General features: G+C 45.7%; 1 protein-coding gene across 1 annotated transcript; it reads left to right on the top strand.

Moving 5' to 3' along the window:
- Positions 1–6,860: 6,860 nt before the first annotated feature.
- Positions 6,861–14,077, top strand: LOC113882971 (serpin B3-like). Its single transcript, XM_027526249.1, has 8 exons — positions 6,861–6,904; positions 7,918–8,107; positions 8,692–8,748; positions 10,026–10,154; positions 10,476–10,593; positions 11,755–11,897; positions 12,187–12,342; positions 13,258–14,077. The coding sequence occupies exons 2-8, from the start codon at positions 7,943–7,945 to the stop codon at positions 13,663–13,665; spliced, it is 1,176 nt and encodes a 391-aa protein (XP_027382050.1). The 5' UTR covers positions 6,861–6,904; positions 7,918–7,942; the 3' UTR covers positions 13,666–14,077.
- The last annotated feature ends 2,847 nt before the right edge of the window (positions 14,078–16,924 follow it).

Raw genomic sequence — 16,924 nt, 5'->3', positions numbered from 1 at the left:
AGATTTCCAGACGCTCCTCTGGTTGGGTCTCCAAAAGATCCCAATCTGAAAACAGTGAAAGATTTGAGAAGTTATGTTGTTAGTGAAAAGTTGTCATTACTCCTTCCATCACCTTGCCTTATCTTATCTTCAGAACAAGTTGTTCTGAGCTGAACTCCTGCCCTTCGGATCCTGCACCCTTCACAGCTTACAGGAATCTCTATGAGCCAAGGAAGCAGAAGCCCTGTGAGTGGGCCTGTGCAGTCTTGATCCATCAGTAAAGGAGATTTGTCTTGGTTGCTCCCAGGCGTTTCTCATCAGGAAGATCTGAGGGAGGCGACAAGCTCACTGTTCTTTTGTGACATGTGGGCAGGTTGGGAAACCTGCCCCTGTGAACGCAGGAGATTCTCAGCTAGCTAAGTCTGGAGACAGAACACAGGCCCTTGAGATGTTGCAGCTTCGTACAGTAATAATGCCTCCATAGGCAGCTGGAAGCTTGCTCCAAGGGGTGTGTTGGGGGCCTTCCAACCTCACGCAGGGGCTGGAACCTCAGCTGTGACGGTCCAGGACCCCGGTCCGCCGCCGGGGCTCAGTCTCTCTGCCTCCCTCTGCACCGCCCTCCCTTCCACCTGTCTCTCTCTCCCCCTCTTTTCCTCTCCCTGCCTCCCTACACGTTCTCTCTCTCTGCCTCTCTCTCTCACCAAACACGCACAGCATCTAAACAAGGGAGCTGGGTCAGCAGGGCTCCACCATTAAATACACCTCGGCTTTGGAGCTAAGCCTCCAGGAAGGCCTCAGGAAAAGCCCCTGCCGGGGCAGCCAGTTTCCCGCGCTGCCCTCCCATCTCCACCCTTGAAACGAGGACTTCACCTCCTGGGGCTCTGAACTGCTGCCACGCTTAGTGGCCCTGAAACCAGGAACAAGCCAGAGCGCATCTCTCCTCACCCTTCTGGGTTCTGGGGAGGAGAAGCACCGCCGGAGCCACGACAGAGCCGCCCACACCCGCAGGCCGGCCCTGCGAGGCCCTGACCGCCTCCTGCGCGCCGCCCCCCGGCGCCGCGTCCGCTCCAACGCCGCCGCCGGCCCCGCTGCTCCAGGGCCTCGTGTCCTGAGCTCTCAGTGTCCGCGCTGCGCAGGCTTGCTCAGGATCGCATGGATACAGATAAATGTCTCGTGGTCACGGAGAAATACTGCCATGGCTTCTCTCCAGACTCTTAGGAGTGTTTAGTTTGGCTGATAGGATCGCTGGTGGTACCGCACTGAAGAGACCTTCCTCTGCCCCCCACACCCCCCCCAATTTATTTCTAATCACAGAGTGTGACCTTATGTGTAAATAGATCATAGACATAGCTAGTTAACATAAGATCGTACTGACTCAAGCTGGGTCCTCATCCAATGACTGGACCCTTCTATGAAGAGAAGAGACACAGGGAAGACGGTCATGTCGAGACAGAGGCACAGGCCCGGAAACTCGAGGAACCACCAGGGAGTAGAAAAGGTAAAGAGAATTCTCCCCGAGAGCCTCGCGAGGAAGTGTGGTCCTGAGAACACACTGATTTTAGACCTCAAGCCTCCAGAAGTGGGAGAGAATGAATACGGTGGTTTGAAACCTCAGTGTGGGCCGCTCACGACAGAGGTCCTAGGAACCTAACACAGTGCCTGGAGAGCAGAGAAGTGCCCTCTCACGCTCCCGTGCCTAAACTGTTAAGTTATGGTAGTTTACTAGAGCAAAAAATCAACCATTCTCCCAATCAAAAATACATTCAAAGAAGGACATGAACCTCATCAAAACAACATTGTACATCAACATTCAATGCAATGCCCTGAATTTCAGGAGCACATCTTCTACTTGAAGTATAGGGAATTAGGATGCTTTGTCAGGTGGTCATCAGATGCAGGGAGGAAATCCCTGGAAGGAGTTAGAGCCAGGCGTTCCTTGAGCAATAATAGACATTTACTGGAGTCTATGGAGTTGACGTTTTCTTGCTTGGATCACTGAGAAACTGAAGGTGCTGATGACAGCTGTCCCTGGCAGTCCTGGTGAGATATGTGCTAAACCCAGAGTCACGTCCGGGAACACAGAGGCTGGTTGCAGAAGTCATGGGGTGGGGAAGGATGGTGCTATCATGGTCTCAGAGTTTGTCTCAGAGGATGAGGCTTAGGAAGTCAGTGGCCACCAAATGTAAAGGAGCCTTGGCAAACCTCCCTTGTCATTGAGTCCCTGCTTCTAGCACTGTGGTAGAGACCCTTCACTAAGCTCAGTACTAAGTCATAGAACATAATTAAGAACTCAATGAATGGAGAGTGAATCATTAAGAAATTATAAAAATAGATAATCAAACACATTATGTGATCACCCCTACATTCACACGGAATCAAGAAGCCTTCTTTCAAATGTAAGAGACCAAGAGTCAGTAATTCCTAGTTCATGCACAAAGAACAGTCTCTCTCTTCCTGCATTCTACCAAAAAATTAAGAGACCCATAAAAGCGAATCCTGGAGGCAGTGCGATCTTTCTGACATGATAAGAAGTTATAGAATAAAATTTTGACTAAGGACTTACTCAGTCCTTCCTTAATATATAATTTTAATCAATTCAAGGGGCTTCCCAGTTGGCACTGGTGGTAAAGAACCAGGTTGCCAACACGGGAGACATAAGAGACCCAGGTTCAATCCCTGGATTGGGAAGATCCCCTGGAGGAGGGCATGGCAACCCACTCCAGTATTCTTGCCTGGAGACTCTCCATGGACAGAGGAGCCTGGTGGGCTACAGCCCATAGGGTCACAAAGAGTGGGAAACGACTGAAGTGACTTAGCAAACACACACGAAATCAATTGGAATGTTAAATGTCAATCAAAAACTGCTGCTGGGCATACACACTGAGGAAACCAGAAGGGAAAGAGACACGTGTACCCCAATGTTCATCGCAGCACTGTTTATAATAGCCAGGACATGGAAGCAACCTAGATGTCCATCAGCAGATGAATGGATAAGAAAGCTGTGGTACATATACACAATGGAGTATTACTAAGCCATTAAAAAGAATACATTTGAATCAGTTCTAATGAGGTGGATGAAACTGGAGCCTATTATACAGAGTGAAGTAAGCCAGAAGGAAAATCATAAATACAGTATACTAACGCATATATATGGAATTTAGAAAGATGGTAACGATAACCCTGTATACGAGACAGCAAAAGAGACACTGATGTATAGAACAGTCTTATGGACTCTGTGGGAGAGGGAGAGGGTGGGAAGATTTGGGAGAATGGCATTGAAACATGTGAAATGTCATGTATGAAACGAGATGCCAGTCCAGGTTCAGTGCACGATGCTGGATGCTTGGGGCTGGTGCGCTGGGACGGCCCAGGGGGATGGTATGGGGAGGGGGGAGGGAGGAGGGTTCAGGATGGGGAGCACGTGTATACCTGAAATTTAAAAAAAAAAAAATGATGATAAAAAAAAAATTAAAAAAAAAAAAAAACTGCTGAAAGGAAGGGCTGTAGAAATGGTTCTAGAGACAGGAGATGTGAGAGAGGGTTGGATGGTGCTAAGCACAGAGTAGGATGACTGTCCCGAGTGGAACTGGAGGCATGGGAATGGGGAGACGGGTGGTGAGAATGAACTGTCTCAGTCTGCCATGACACACCTACAGACAAGACCATTCCCCAACTAAGGGACATTAAGGTAAATCTGATTCATCCTGTTCAGATGCTATTTACATTGTGCGGATCTGTATCTGTATGGGAATATTAAAACAGTAATTGATCATATATAAAATGAGTCACCAGTCCAGGTTCGATGCACGATACTGGATGCTTGGGGCTGGTGCACTGGGACGGCCCAGAGGGATGGTATGGGGAGGGAGGAGGGTTCAGGATGGGGAACACATGTATACCTGTGGCAGATACATTTTGATATATGGCAAAACCAATACAATATTGTAAAGTTAAATAAAACAAAATTTAAAAAAATAAATAAATAAAACAGTAATTGGCAGATATCCTGTTATTGAAAGCTTGAAGGGTTTTCTCAAGTAACCAGTTTACCTGCAGATGGGTATGACCACGTGCGTAATAAGAAGGAAGAGATAAAATGCCCCCTAGGATGTGCACCTCAGCAAAGCTGGTGAACCTTCACGCCCTTCACAAGGACGGAAGAAAACAGGAGGAGAGCAGAGGAGCTATTTTGAAGCAACCTACACAGGTATTAGAAATATGTGGGATGGTTCCTGGACATGTCATTTCCTCTTCAGTTTTATTGGATTCTGGGATTCATGATGCCAATGATGTTGGTATATTTAGAAAATACCCAAAGACGGGTGGCAAGTACTGACTTGCAGAATCGTCTGAGAAGTGCTGAGTGTCCTGTGACACTGTGTGACATCGTGGTGTCTTCACCTTGTCTAATACATGCCAGGAGCACTTTTGAAAAGGAGGGGGACAAGGATGTGATATGGATTCTTATTTGAACTAACCAAAGTTCCCTCTAAATTTAAGCAAAATCCTTTGCTTTGCATACATGCTCAGTCGTGTCCCACTCTTTGCCACCCTATGGACTGACTGTTGCCCGACAGACTCCTCTGTCCCTGGGATTTCCCAGGCAAGAATACTGGAGTGGGTTGTCATTTCCTCCTCCAGAACAAAATCTTGATCTTCATCAGTTAGTTGCTTTTCCTCAAAGCCAGCCTCTGCACCACCAACCTTGGTAACTTACTCACAGGAGGAATCAGCTCAGTCAGTGGTTCTCTTGAGTCCACGTCTCCTGCTCTGTCCCCTGGGCTTCCTCCAGGCCCAGCCGGGGCTCCTTACTTCTGTCTCTGGGCTCAGAGCCCTTTCTCTTTGAACCCAAAGACGTTCACCCTGCTCTGGCCCGGGGGCTTCCTTGCTCTCTGACAGCGCCCATGATGAAGCCTTGACTGGAGCTCTTATTCTGCATGTTTGTTGTTTTCTGTCCTGGATCTTTTCTCCTGCTATTTCCTTCTTCTTTACACTCAGCTCCGCCATCAGACTCCAGCAGACTCCATCCTCGCTCAGCCCACCCAGTCTCAGCTCTGGGGTCTTTGACCTCCAGTGTCATTCGGGGGTCAGGACACATAACCAGGAGGAGCCCTAAGAGCAGCAGGGCTGAGCTCAGGAATCATCTTTCTGGTTTAGGCACACAGGTCTCCCCTTCCTCCAGCTCGTGTCTCCATCCCTGTGCTTCTGGGACTCTGAGGTGGGTGAGGCTTCCTGTGAGTGGGTGCTGTGCTGGGACTGCACACTTGGACCAGGCGCAGTACTGAGTGCCGGGTGAGGAGAGGATTGGAGCCCACACACACGTGCTTTCTCCTAACCTGCTGGAAGTAAAGTGGTGCAGCTGCTGGGGAAGGCAGTCTGGTAGTTCTTCTAAATCAATCAGAGAGTGAAATTCAGCCAATCAATCGATCAAGTGTAAACTTACCGTTGACCCACAGATTTCATTCTTAAGTATATGCCTCAGAAATTAAAACATACGTCCACACTGAAACTGCTAAATTTTACACAACCCTAAAAGAGTATCTGAAACCCTGCCTTCCTCCCTAATGACTGTGGCGTCCTTGGAGGAGAAATTAGGGACCCATTCCCACCCCTTTATATTTTGTGGGAGAACATGATCTCTACTGAGAGGGCAGAAGACGCAGCTTCTTTTCATCTAAACACAAGGAGATTTGTCAGTAAAGGCCCCGAGTCTGTCTACACCTCCCTGTGGGGAGTGGATACACACGCAGCCTCCTGGAACCAGCTACCTGCCTGGAGAGCTCACCTGGGCAATTCACCACCTGGGCTTCTGTTCAGTCACTCTGTGGCTCATTTCTGTTATCTGTGAAATGGGGAAAACAAACTCACCAACCTAAACATGGTACTAAAGAGGAAAATCGGTAAATACAAAACCCCCTCAGTAAATAGTCAGCAGTGTTTGATATTATTCTATTACAGGAACACCAGATGCTTGAAGAGATGAGACTCCAGTGGTGAGACTCAGCCATGCCATTCAAAGAACACATTTTTTCCTCTTTTTTCTTACAGACATTTAACTCTGTTGTTCTAGTTATGAATCAGAAGTGGGTGTGCTGCAGATCAGGATGATGGAGAAATGTTGTAGTTCTGGAGCTCAAGCTATTTACTTTTCTGAGAAATCTTCATAAAAAGCATTAGAAAACTGCCCTTAAAATGGGTCCTGTTTGTATCCATTGTTCTTCTCACTGAGAGCAAGTGAGTCTGCTGGAAAATGAGCTGCCCTCTGACCTTAGCAACCAGGGCACAGCTGGGATTAACCACGAGGACAATGGGGTCACCAGGAGGACCGCGCCAGGTCCAGCCTCGAGGGGAGGCAAATCACCCCTGGTCTCCACCTACAACTGACACAGTTTGCCAGTCTCTCTTCAGCTGAGACATTGAGCTATTTTCCCGGGTATACAAAATATTTTTAAAGAAACAACCTTTTCAGAACTTAAAAACTGTCAGCGTTTCAATTGTTTGTGTTAGAAATGGTGTTAAACACGAGTCAACATGTATTAACAAGAGAAGAAAGATTTTTAAGGGTTATTTCTGGCTGGGCCTAGTTCCTCAGGGCAGGTGAAGAAGCTGCCACATAAGTGTACTGTCACAGGTGTCGGAAAGGCACGTACATGCGTTTCCCATGAGCACGGATGGTAGGGCACAATTTCTTCTGCAGAAGGAAAGGACTTACAGGAGTTGGTCAATAATCTTGTCTTGACTCATAAAGACTTCTTCCTCATGAAGTTGAAGGTAAGTGGTGAAGAAATCAGAAGTTGATCTTGAAATACCAGCTGCCTTGGGGCACGGGCAGCGGCTGGAAGAGGTATATATATTCAGGGCTGAGCGCGCCCGGCACACAGGCTTGCAGGCTGCCTGCCCACCTCTGCTTCCTCCAGGAACACAGGTAAGTGCTTCCAGCAGCTCTGCGCTAACTCAGGAGTCCTTTCTGAAAATAATAATGAATGTGATGTTTTATCGTGCGTGTGTTAAATATTTCATTTGGTATGATGGTATTTTACGTATTCTGCCACAGAAGAACTTTTTCTCCTGATTTAGTCCATAGGTAATTTACTTATTTCTAAAAGAAAACCCACGTTCCTTTGGGAGCACGTGTATCAGGGGTAGGCTGTCCAGCATCCACAGATCCTTCAAGTAAGGCACGGAGGTACCTGATGGGAGATGGCTGGATGTTACCACATCCGTTTTGCCTTTGAATCTGTTATAAATTCACTTGGAAAGACCTGGAGGCTGGGAAAAATTGAAAGGAAAAAGAAAAGGGGGCAGCATGGATGGGATGGTTATACAGCATCACGGACTCAATGAATAGGAATGTGGACAAACTCTGGGAGGTAGTGGAGGACAGAGGAGCTTGTCCATGGAGTGCAAAGAGTTGGACACGACTTAGCAACTGAACAACAACAACACAACCTCTGTTATAAAGCACTTTTACCCACTCTTGTGCAGTCAGTAAGGAAGAAACAGTAAAGATACTCTATTACTTTTTCGAAAACCGTTCTTTAAGTATTAATTTCAATAGTCGTCTAATTATGAGATGGATACAGGTACATCTCTCAATTATGAAATGTATAACATCAAGTTTCTATTATATTTAAGAAACGTTTTCTATAAATAAGGCTTCCCAGGTGGCACTAGTGGTAAAGAACAAATCTACCAGTCCCGGAGCTGTAAGCGATGTGGGTTCAGTCCCTGGGTGGGGAAGATCCCCTGGAGGAAGGCATAGCAACCCACTCCGGTATTCCTAATTTCAAGCCTTCTAATTACTAAATGTATACAAAGGAAAAATCTTCGACTCCAGAAATCCACAACACACACATAACGCATTTCTTTTAGAAATTCTCATTACAGACTACCTTCCTTCCCTAGAGTGATGATAAAATGCATCTGATGCTCTTCCAGGACTTCCAGACCACATCCGGCCACCATGAGTTCCCTCAGTGAAGCAATCATCCACCTTGCAATTGATCTGTTCCACCAGATCAGAAAATCAGAGAAGGAAAACATCTTCCTGTCGCCTTTCAGTATCTCGTCAGCCTTAGCCATGACTTACTTAGGGGCCCGAGAAAACACCGCATCACAGATGCAGAAGGTAGGTGGCAGCTGCCTTTCCATCACAGGTTTGCATGGGGTGTCTGCTGGCTGCTGTGCAGATGACCACAGGTCTGCTGTCCCCGGGTCCCACGGGAAGCTCAAGCAGCCCCACGACTGGGTGGGCACAGAGTTATGGGGGCAGGGCTCCCCACCTGCCTCCTGTGCCTGGACTTCCTCTGGGGGCTGGGATGAACCCCTACAACTGCCCAACAACCAGAGGTGAGGCTTTAATGGAAGACTTCAGTAGAAGTGAGGCCCTGACTAAAGTCCACGGGAGATATCTTTACATGTTTCCTCAACGATGAATGAAAAACGAGACACAGTTCTTTAAAGTGGACAGCGCTCAAGCAGCTTTGTGTTTCCCACACACGACTGTGTTTTTTAAGAAGCAAGTGTTTGCACTGAATATTCTTTCTTCTTTTCTTTGTTCCCTATGCTTTGGGGGTTTTTTGTTTGGTTTGGTACTTGGTTTGCATTTTCTTTCCTTTCTTCTTCCTGACTTTTTTCTTTCTTTTTGGTCGACTGTGATGCACACAGATATATCAGGTGACACTTCTTTGCCCCACTGTCTGTCTCCTCCAGGTCCTTCACTTCAATAAAATCGCAGAGAACACAAGAGGAGGAGCCGCAAAAGAGCACGTGAGTCACAGGGCACCGGATTTAGAGGATCACGTATCCACGACGGTCATAGTTTAAACTGGGAATTTCAGACCAAGTGGGGAAAGTCCACTTTTAGGGACATCTTAAGTGAAACCCAGCGGACAGAGTTGTAGCTCATTTCACGTTACATATATGTGCTTCACGGCTTTGTTATCCTAGAGGAGAGTAGCATGTGCTTCACGGGAAGGGCTCGGAAACCCAAAGGGGCTTCAGACTGCGCTCTGTTGTTCAGGAATGACAAATGTGGACAGTACAACTGCTCTGAGCCACAGTGACTTCATCCCAGTTCACTGGGGATGATAAAATGTCTGCTGCAATACATGCAAATCCATGTGAAACAGAATAGCAGGGCCAGGAAAATGAAAACTCTGATGTATAGTACGTATTTTATTATGGTTATTATAGCAAAATAATAACTATACTATTTATAACATGTTTCTAACATTGCATAGTATGAACTCATAATATTAATATTATTATTGGATAATGTTACATCATGATGGTAGTTCATATTATGAAGACCAACTGGTAGGCATCAAAATATATTATGGAAAGTGATTAACTGAGAGCTATTGTTTATAGGCTCGTCCAAAACTCTCAGGTAGCAAGGTTAAGGTTCTGGATTGAGACAAGCCTGGGTTGAAAACCTGGCTCTGTCTCCTTGCAGAAGCTACTTAGCCCTCTGCACTCTCTTGTCATCATGTGAATCCAGCCAAAGACTTAGAGATGCTGGTGTACAGCTGCTGGCAGAGTCCCAGACACACACTGCTCCCACACCGAGAAGTGCGGCCATCAGAACGAAGAGCCGTAGGGCAGAGTCAACAGGTCTTAGAAGACAATCCCACCAGGAGTATAACAGGGCTTCACGTCATAACCTAGGACGATACACAGATTTCACTTTCTCACACAGCTGATGACTGTCAGAGACGCACTATGGTCTGGCCCTCAAGAAGCCTAACTTTAGCTGAGAAGGTGACCCTAAGCATTGCAGACGGCTAAGACAGTGCCTGGAGGAACGGCGCTGCGTGGGAGTTCAAAGGAGAAAAGAGGGTGTGTCTGAGCAGGAGAAAGAATTGCCTAGGAGACCGGCTGAAAGGATTAGGAAGGCTATACCTGTAAAACACACCAATTAGGGGAAATAACCACAACCATCATCCCTGGGGATACCGCCCTCTAGACAGGGATCCACAGACCCCTGGGCATGTAGAGTTTACATTGACAGAGACTCCAATGAGCTCACTTTTTGACATTTGAAGGTTGAAAAGCCAGGAAATGTTCATCAACACTTTCAAAAGCTTCTGACAGAATTAAAGAAATCCACTGATGCCTATGAGCTGAGTGTCGCCAACAGGCTCTACAGAGAAAAGGAGTTTCGGTTTCTCCAGGTGAGTTTCCTGGTCTGTCACACCTTTGGTCTGCATCCCAGGTCCTCGGGCCACATCTCCTAATGGATGGCGGCGGGGAGGGTGCAGAGGAGCCTGGGGACCCACACGGAGGCATTATTCCCAGGGGCGCCGAGCTCCCTGACCACAACTGCCCCTGCTGGAGAGTCCAGAGGGTGATAGCACACCAGTAAGGGGGGGCTAGGGATTGGCCTGTGACCTCTGCTTGATCAGGATTTAACACATTTAATTTAATTTGGGAATACCTACACAGTTACTGACAAATTACTTTTCATTCCTTCTTCCTTCCTGCTCATGTCATAGGAATACATGGATAATGTTCAGAAATTTTATCTAGCCAGTGTGGAATCTGCTGATTTTAAAAATGCTGCAGAGGAAAGTCGAAAGATGATTAATTCCTGGGTGGAGAGCCAAACCAATGGTAGGTTATGAGAGAGTCACTCATTACAAACCACAGCTGAATCGCCGCTGTGTGTGAACACGGTGCTGGACCCTGACCGGGCTTTAAGACAGGGGGAGACCCTGCAGGGGGTGGACGGTCCAGGTCAGTGTGGAGAGAAACAGGCGGGGGTGCTCTGATGACCAGCCCCCTGCAGGCACAGCTGAGCCTGGAAGACAGTGTCTTGTGGATCCCAAGTCTCTGCTCAGACTTCAGGTTGATTCATAAGTTGTTTCTAAATTAAAGGCGTAACTTCCGGGTTATAATCCCTAAGAGAAAATATGAAGAGTCCACTTTTGCTTTCTTAACTGGGAAACAAGCCACTCTCCATTACACCATCCTTCTTGCAGAAATGACCACCTGCAGGAGAAGGGTCCTGGCCCACGTCCCCCTCCCACTGGATTGTCACAGTGTCCACCCCACCCAGGGAGGGGCTGGACAACGTCTCCATCCCATGAACCGTATCCTACCTCCCTTCCGAAACATAGGCTTAACCTACAGCAACTCAATGTGCAGAATGAAGAAGACAGGGAATGGAAACAAGAGACAAAGCTACTGAGGGAACAGGAAGGGAGGAAAGGGAAGAAGAAAACTGACCAGTAAAGGTCAGCTGAAATCAGTTCTTCAGAATTGATGACCTGTTCATCAGTTCTGATGCACAAGGTATTGTCAGAATTGATGACCCAGAATTCTTGGGTCAGGAAGAGCCCCTGAAGGAGGGCACGGCATCCCACTCCAGTATTCTTGCCTAGAGAGTCCCATGGACAGAGGAGCCTGGTGGGCTGCAGTCCGTGGGCTCACAGACTGAAGAGGCTTAGCACAGCATGGCATCTTAAGTATCATAGAAATATCATGGCATCTTAAATATCAGAAATCAGTTCATCAGGATTCCTTGTGAAATGACTGATGTCCCCACACACACAGACTGAACACCTTCCCAGTCAGGAGCAGGGGCGTCTGCATGAGGGCCACTCCATCAGGCTCGGGCTGTGAGCAAAGCCTCACCTAGTGAACCGCTGGGCATGGAGTCCCTCACGGGCTGACTTGTGTGAATATTTAATCATCACTTGTAACTTTCAACGTATCTGACAGATAAACCACTCGTGCCTTTCATGACAGACCTTTGATTTTCTGTCTTTGCAGGAAAAATCAAGGACCTACTTCCCAAAGACTCTCTCGACAGCTCTACTGTTCTGGTTCTGGTGAACGCCGTCTATTTCAAAGGGCAGTGGAACCAGAAATTTAAGGAAGAACATACTGCAGAGGAAAAGTTTTGGCTGAACAAGGTATTGTCTGTAATTTACGTCTATAACCAAGTGTAGCTACATGCACTGTGAAATTTAAATACATGGTAATTAATATATAACTCGTATAGAAGATAGAATTTGTCAAGGCTTATTTTCTTGTCCTTTTTTTAAGCTTTATTAACCTGGGATTCCTTGAAGAAACTCTTATCTCTAAGACACAAATTTCCCAGATCATCTCTTAGGAGGCTGAGTTTGGTGTCTCAATAATACTATTTTTTTCCTGGCCTACTGCTCACTTGGCATTCTTTTGCACATGAATTTATTGCAGGATACAAGCAAACCTGTGCAGATGATGAAACAAACCAATAGTTTCAAGTTCGGGTCACTGGAGGACGTGCAAGCCAAGATCCTGGAAATCCCGTACAAAGGCGAAGAGCTAAGCATGTTGGTGCTGCTGCCCAATGAAGTAGACGGTCTGCAGGAGGTAAAACCTGGTATTCACTGTCTCCTTGCCATTGCTCACATTTCCAGTGATTCAGTGCTTGTGTGGGCTGCTCATAGATTGGTAGTACTGGCTGGCAGCATAGAACAAAAAATAATAATAATAACATCTGCTACTGCTACTGCTACTGCTAAGTCACTTCAGTCGTGTCTGACTCTGTGCGTCCCCATAGATGGCAGCCCACCAGGCTCCCCCGTCCCTGGGATTCTCCAGGCAATAACACTGGAGTGGGCTGCCATTTCCTTCTCCAATGCATGAAAGTGAAAAGTGAAAGTGAAGTCGCTCAGTCGTGTCCGACCCTCAGCGACCCCGTGGACTGCAGCCCACCAGGCTCCTCCATCCATGGGATTTTCCAGGCAAGAGTACTGGAGTAGGTGCCAGTGGCTCAATGGTAAAGAATCCGCCTACAGTGTGCGAGCCACAGGAGACACGGGTTCAATCCCTGGGTCAGGATGATCCCCTCGAGGAAGAAATGACAACCCACTCCAGTATTTCTGCCTGGGAAATGCCATGGACAGAGGAGCCTGGAGGGATACAGACCATGGGGTCACAAAGTGTCAGACATGACCTTCACATGAAACACATGTTGTTTCATTTCTGTGTCATGTTTATATAACACACATCCACACATGTGTATAGACATTTCTGTATACGCGTATATAGTGTACATACATACATAAAAAGAGCAAAGTTATAAATGTATAACAACATTTATTTGATCATATGATATATATTCAGGACTGTTATTGTTTCCTCCTCAGAGAAAATGTAATAAACTGAATCTCCTGTATTCATGTTTACTGTTAAAATAAAGGTTTCCCAGACATTTCAATCCAAGGTTAGGTGGGCTCCATGACCATGAGAATCCTGACAGTTGTTCCTTTTCCACTGTTACAGCTTGAAGACCAGCTCACTGCTGAGAAGTTAATAGCGTGGACGAGCCCACAGAATATGGGGAAGAGAGAAGTGGACTTATACCTGCCTCGGTTTAAAGTGGAAGAGAGCTACGACCTCGTGCCCACACTGCGAGCCCTGGGGATGGTGGACGCCTTCATTTTCAGGGTCGCCAACTTCTCGGGCATGAACGGGAGCCGTGATCTGGCGGTATCAAAGGTCATCCACAAGTCCTTTGTGGAGGTGACCGAGGAGGGCACGGAGGCCGCAGCTGCTACCGGTGTGGGTGTTGCTGTCCTCACATCATTGCCGATTCGTGAGAGTTTCCGCTGCGATCACCCTTTCCTGTTCCTCATCAAGCACATCAAGACCAACAGCATCCTCTTCTGTGGCCGAGTCTCTTCCCCTTAGATGTCCTTGGGCAGCGGCCACACTCGGGGACGTTCAGAGAGCTGTTTCCGGAGCTTGAATGCTGGTGCAACAGGTTCCCTTGGATGCATTTTCCCTTCCAAACTTATGGTCACCACTCACAATGTATTGGATAAAATATTGTTTGTCTGTCTCTCTCTCTCTACAAACACGTGTAACCTACTCTAATCCCCATGAAAACGCCTCCTTGGACAAAGTGTTCACTGTATTTTAAAAAGTTATTTCCATACTCTATCTTCTACTAAGTTTGAAATATCATAGCTCCTATTTCAAAAGTTATTTTTACTTTTCAAACCTAAACATTCATATTTACTTGAGTTCAGGTGGTATGTGGGACCCTTACATGTCTAAATTTTTTAATTTTCTGAAATGCATTATCAATAAAACCATGGCTTGTTCATGTCATTTGTTGCTCATCCTTTTTTTTTCCAACAAACTGCAAGTGACCCCCACACATGGAAAAGATCATACAGAAAGATATTATCCTACATAGAAATCAAAATAGTGCAGCATGATGAGGTTAAAAAGGCAGACTGCTGTCAGAACATGGAAGGCTCTGTAACCCATGTAAGAGCCTAGATATAAGCATCTAGAACTCAGACTTGGGATGTGAACTGAGTCTCTAAGTAGGTAAGACAGATGATACATATGTTAGAGCTACCGAGAGAAATATGGTGATTGTAGCTGAAGGCAGAGATGGGATAAGATTGGGAGACCATCCAGTGAGAAGAAGGGCTGACATATGACCCTGAATTCCACCAACCCATAAAGCAAAGAACTGACAAATTTTATTTCCCAAAACACAACTTTTCTCAGGGCAAGAAGAATCATTTGGAGGTGATACGTTTATTACAAAGATTGGCATGACGGTTTCACAGATATATACTCACCTCAAAACTCATGACGTTCATACATTAAATACATACAGCTCTTTATACATCATTCATACATGAAGAAAGTTATTTTTGAACACAAAGTAATAAAAATCAATGTGTGACTTTAAACATAAAGATAATAGATGCTTAATAAAGAATATACTGCATATACACCACAAGACAGGCTTCCCTGGTGGTGCAGTGATAAGGAATCTGACTGCCAAGCAGGAGACCTGGGTTCAAAAAAGAGCTGGACATGAGGTAGTGACTAAACAACACAACACCAGACACCACAGGACACCAACTTGTCCCCATGGGATTGCACAAAGCTAAAATTAAAAGACTAGTCAAACCCTGTGTGGAGAAAAAGTGGATCAACCGGAACTCTCCCACACCACTGGTAGGGATACAAAAGCTGCAACCACTCAGGAAAACAGTCTTGCAATTTTATTTTTTCAATCTTTATTAAAATATTATTGGCCCATAGCATGGAGTAAGTTGAAGGTGAACATGCAGTACACTCATTTTCTACATACAAATCTGATACACTCATTTTCTACAAAGTGACCACCAGCACAGCTTGCACTAACACTGCTCTCTCAGGGAAGAGGAATCATTTGGAGGTGATATGTTTATTACACAGATTGGCATGATGGTTTCACAGATATATACTCACCTCAAAACTCCTGACGTTCATACATTAAATACGTACAGCTCTTTATACACCATTCATCATTCATACATCATTCACACTCTCTCATCACAGTATTGTCATTTCTTTTTCCGGAGGTGTGTTGTTCAAGAACAGCTGTCACACTGTTGATCTCTAAGGGAGAGGGGAAGCTGGGGTCTCCTATGCTGCCATCTGGGTGATGTCTCCAGAAAACCACATATCTCCTTGGCTGAGCAATGCACTTCTAGAGAAAGTCTTTCTCAAGTACACAAAGTGGCACATATCACTACTTTCTTACAGGGTTAAAAGCATGACCAGACTATTACCAGATCAGTAATTCCACATCCTGATTTTACCCAAGAGATATGAATACATCCACCACAAAAGGACTAAGACACAAATGTTCACTGAAGCCTTATTCGTAATGGCCAAAAAGCTGGCAAAACCTCAAATGTCTAACAGCTGAACAAAACAGGTGAAGGAAAGTACAAACCCAAGAACAGTACTTAGAGATAAAAAGGAAAAACTACTGACAACATGGATTAAACTCCTACACGCTGTGCTGTGCAAACAAGAGACTGAAAAGAATGAGTGTGTGTTATGTAATCCCCTCAGATGACAATTTTACACTATGGATAAATGTAGCTGGGCATCCCCGGTGACTCAGTGGTAAAGAACCCGCCTGACAATGCAGGAGACATGGATTTGATCCCTGGGTTGGAAAGGTCCCCCGGAGAAGGGAATGGCTTCCCTCTCCAGTGTTCTTGCCGGGAGAATCCCATGGACAGAGAAGCCTGGTGGGCTACAGTCAGTCCAAGGGGTCGCAAGGAGTCAGACATGACCGAGCGACTAATCGACAACAAGTGTAGTTACATCTCAATACAAGAGACTTTTGAAACACTTAGAACAATACGATCATAGGAAATGATAGTAAAAAATACAAAGAAGTGATAGCCAATTATTAAATATGAAAGCGAGTATTTTATTGAATGAGATGGATCAGAGCATAATTTCCCTGTGCTATTTCACTTAAGACGAAGATGGATACCGCTAAACACTCATTGATTGTGTGGCTAACGTAGAGTCTTAAGCTTTGCTATCGGCAGGTTGAATCACTAAACATTTCCAGAGATGAAATAAATGAGGAATAACCTTCATAAGAGAAGAAATTTTGATCGGATTAATAACACAAAGGTTGTATATTAATTGAATACTACACACTGTATTGGCAAGAAATTTTATAAGTTTCATTCATGGGTTTAACCCAACGTATCTTAAAACTATATAACCATGAAACACTCCAGAGTTTTGGTATTTCCTTGTGTTTGAATAAGCATCAGGAATAACATAAAAATGTGTCCGGTATAAACTCATAGGTAGAAATATAACATTTAGTTTGAGTAGATTTCCAGACGCTCCTCTGGTTGGGTCTCCAAAAGATCCCAATCTGAAAACAGTGAAAGATTTGAGAAGTTATGTTGTTAGTAAAAAGTTGTCATTACTCCTTCCATCACCTTGCCTTATCTTATCTTCAGAACAAGTCGTTCTGAGCTGAACTACTGCCCTTCGGATGCTGCAATCTTCACAGCGTACAGGAATCTCTATGAGCCAGGGAAGCAGAAGCCCTGTGAGTGGGCCTGTGCAGTCTTGATCCATCAGTAAAGGAGTTTTGTCTTGGTTGCTCCCAGGCGTG

Source organism: Bos indicus x Bos taurus, chromosome 24 (assembly GCF_003369695.1).
Source record: "Bos indicus x Bos taurus breed Angus x Brahman F1 hybrid chromosome 24, Bos_hybrid_MaternalHap_v2.0, whole genome shotgun sequence".
In the NCBI taxonomy this organism is placed as follows: Eukaryota; Metazoa; Chordata; class Mammalia; order Artiodactyla; family Bovidae; genus Bos; species Bos indicus x Bos taurus.
The sequence above is the reverse complement of the archived record's forward strand: the minus strand, read 5'-3'. Positions and strand labels throughout refer to the sequence as shown.

Bases quoted from the DNA above. Each gene is read 5' to 3' on its own strand.
- LOC113882971 (XM_027526249.1), top strand. From the start codon at position 7,943: ATGAGTTCCCTCAGTGAAGCAATCATCCACCTTGCAATTGATCTGTTC. The intron at 8,108-8,691 runs GTAGGTGGCAGC...TGTCTCCTCCAG, and splicing joins CCGCATCACAGATGCAGAAG to GTCCTTCACTTCAATAAAAT. The intron at 10,594-11,754 runs GTAGGTTATGAG...CTGTCTTTGCAG, and splicing joins GGTGGAGAGCCAAACCAATG to GAAAAATCAAGGACCTACTT.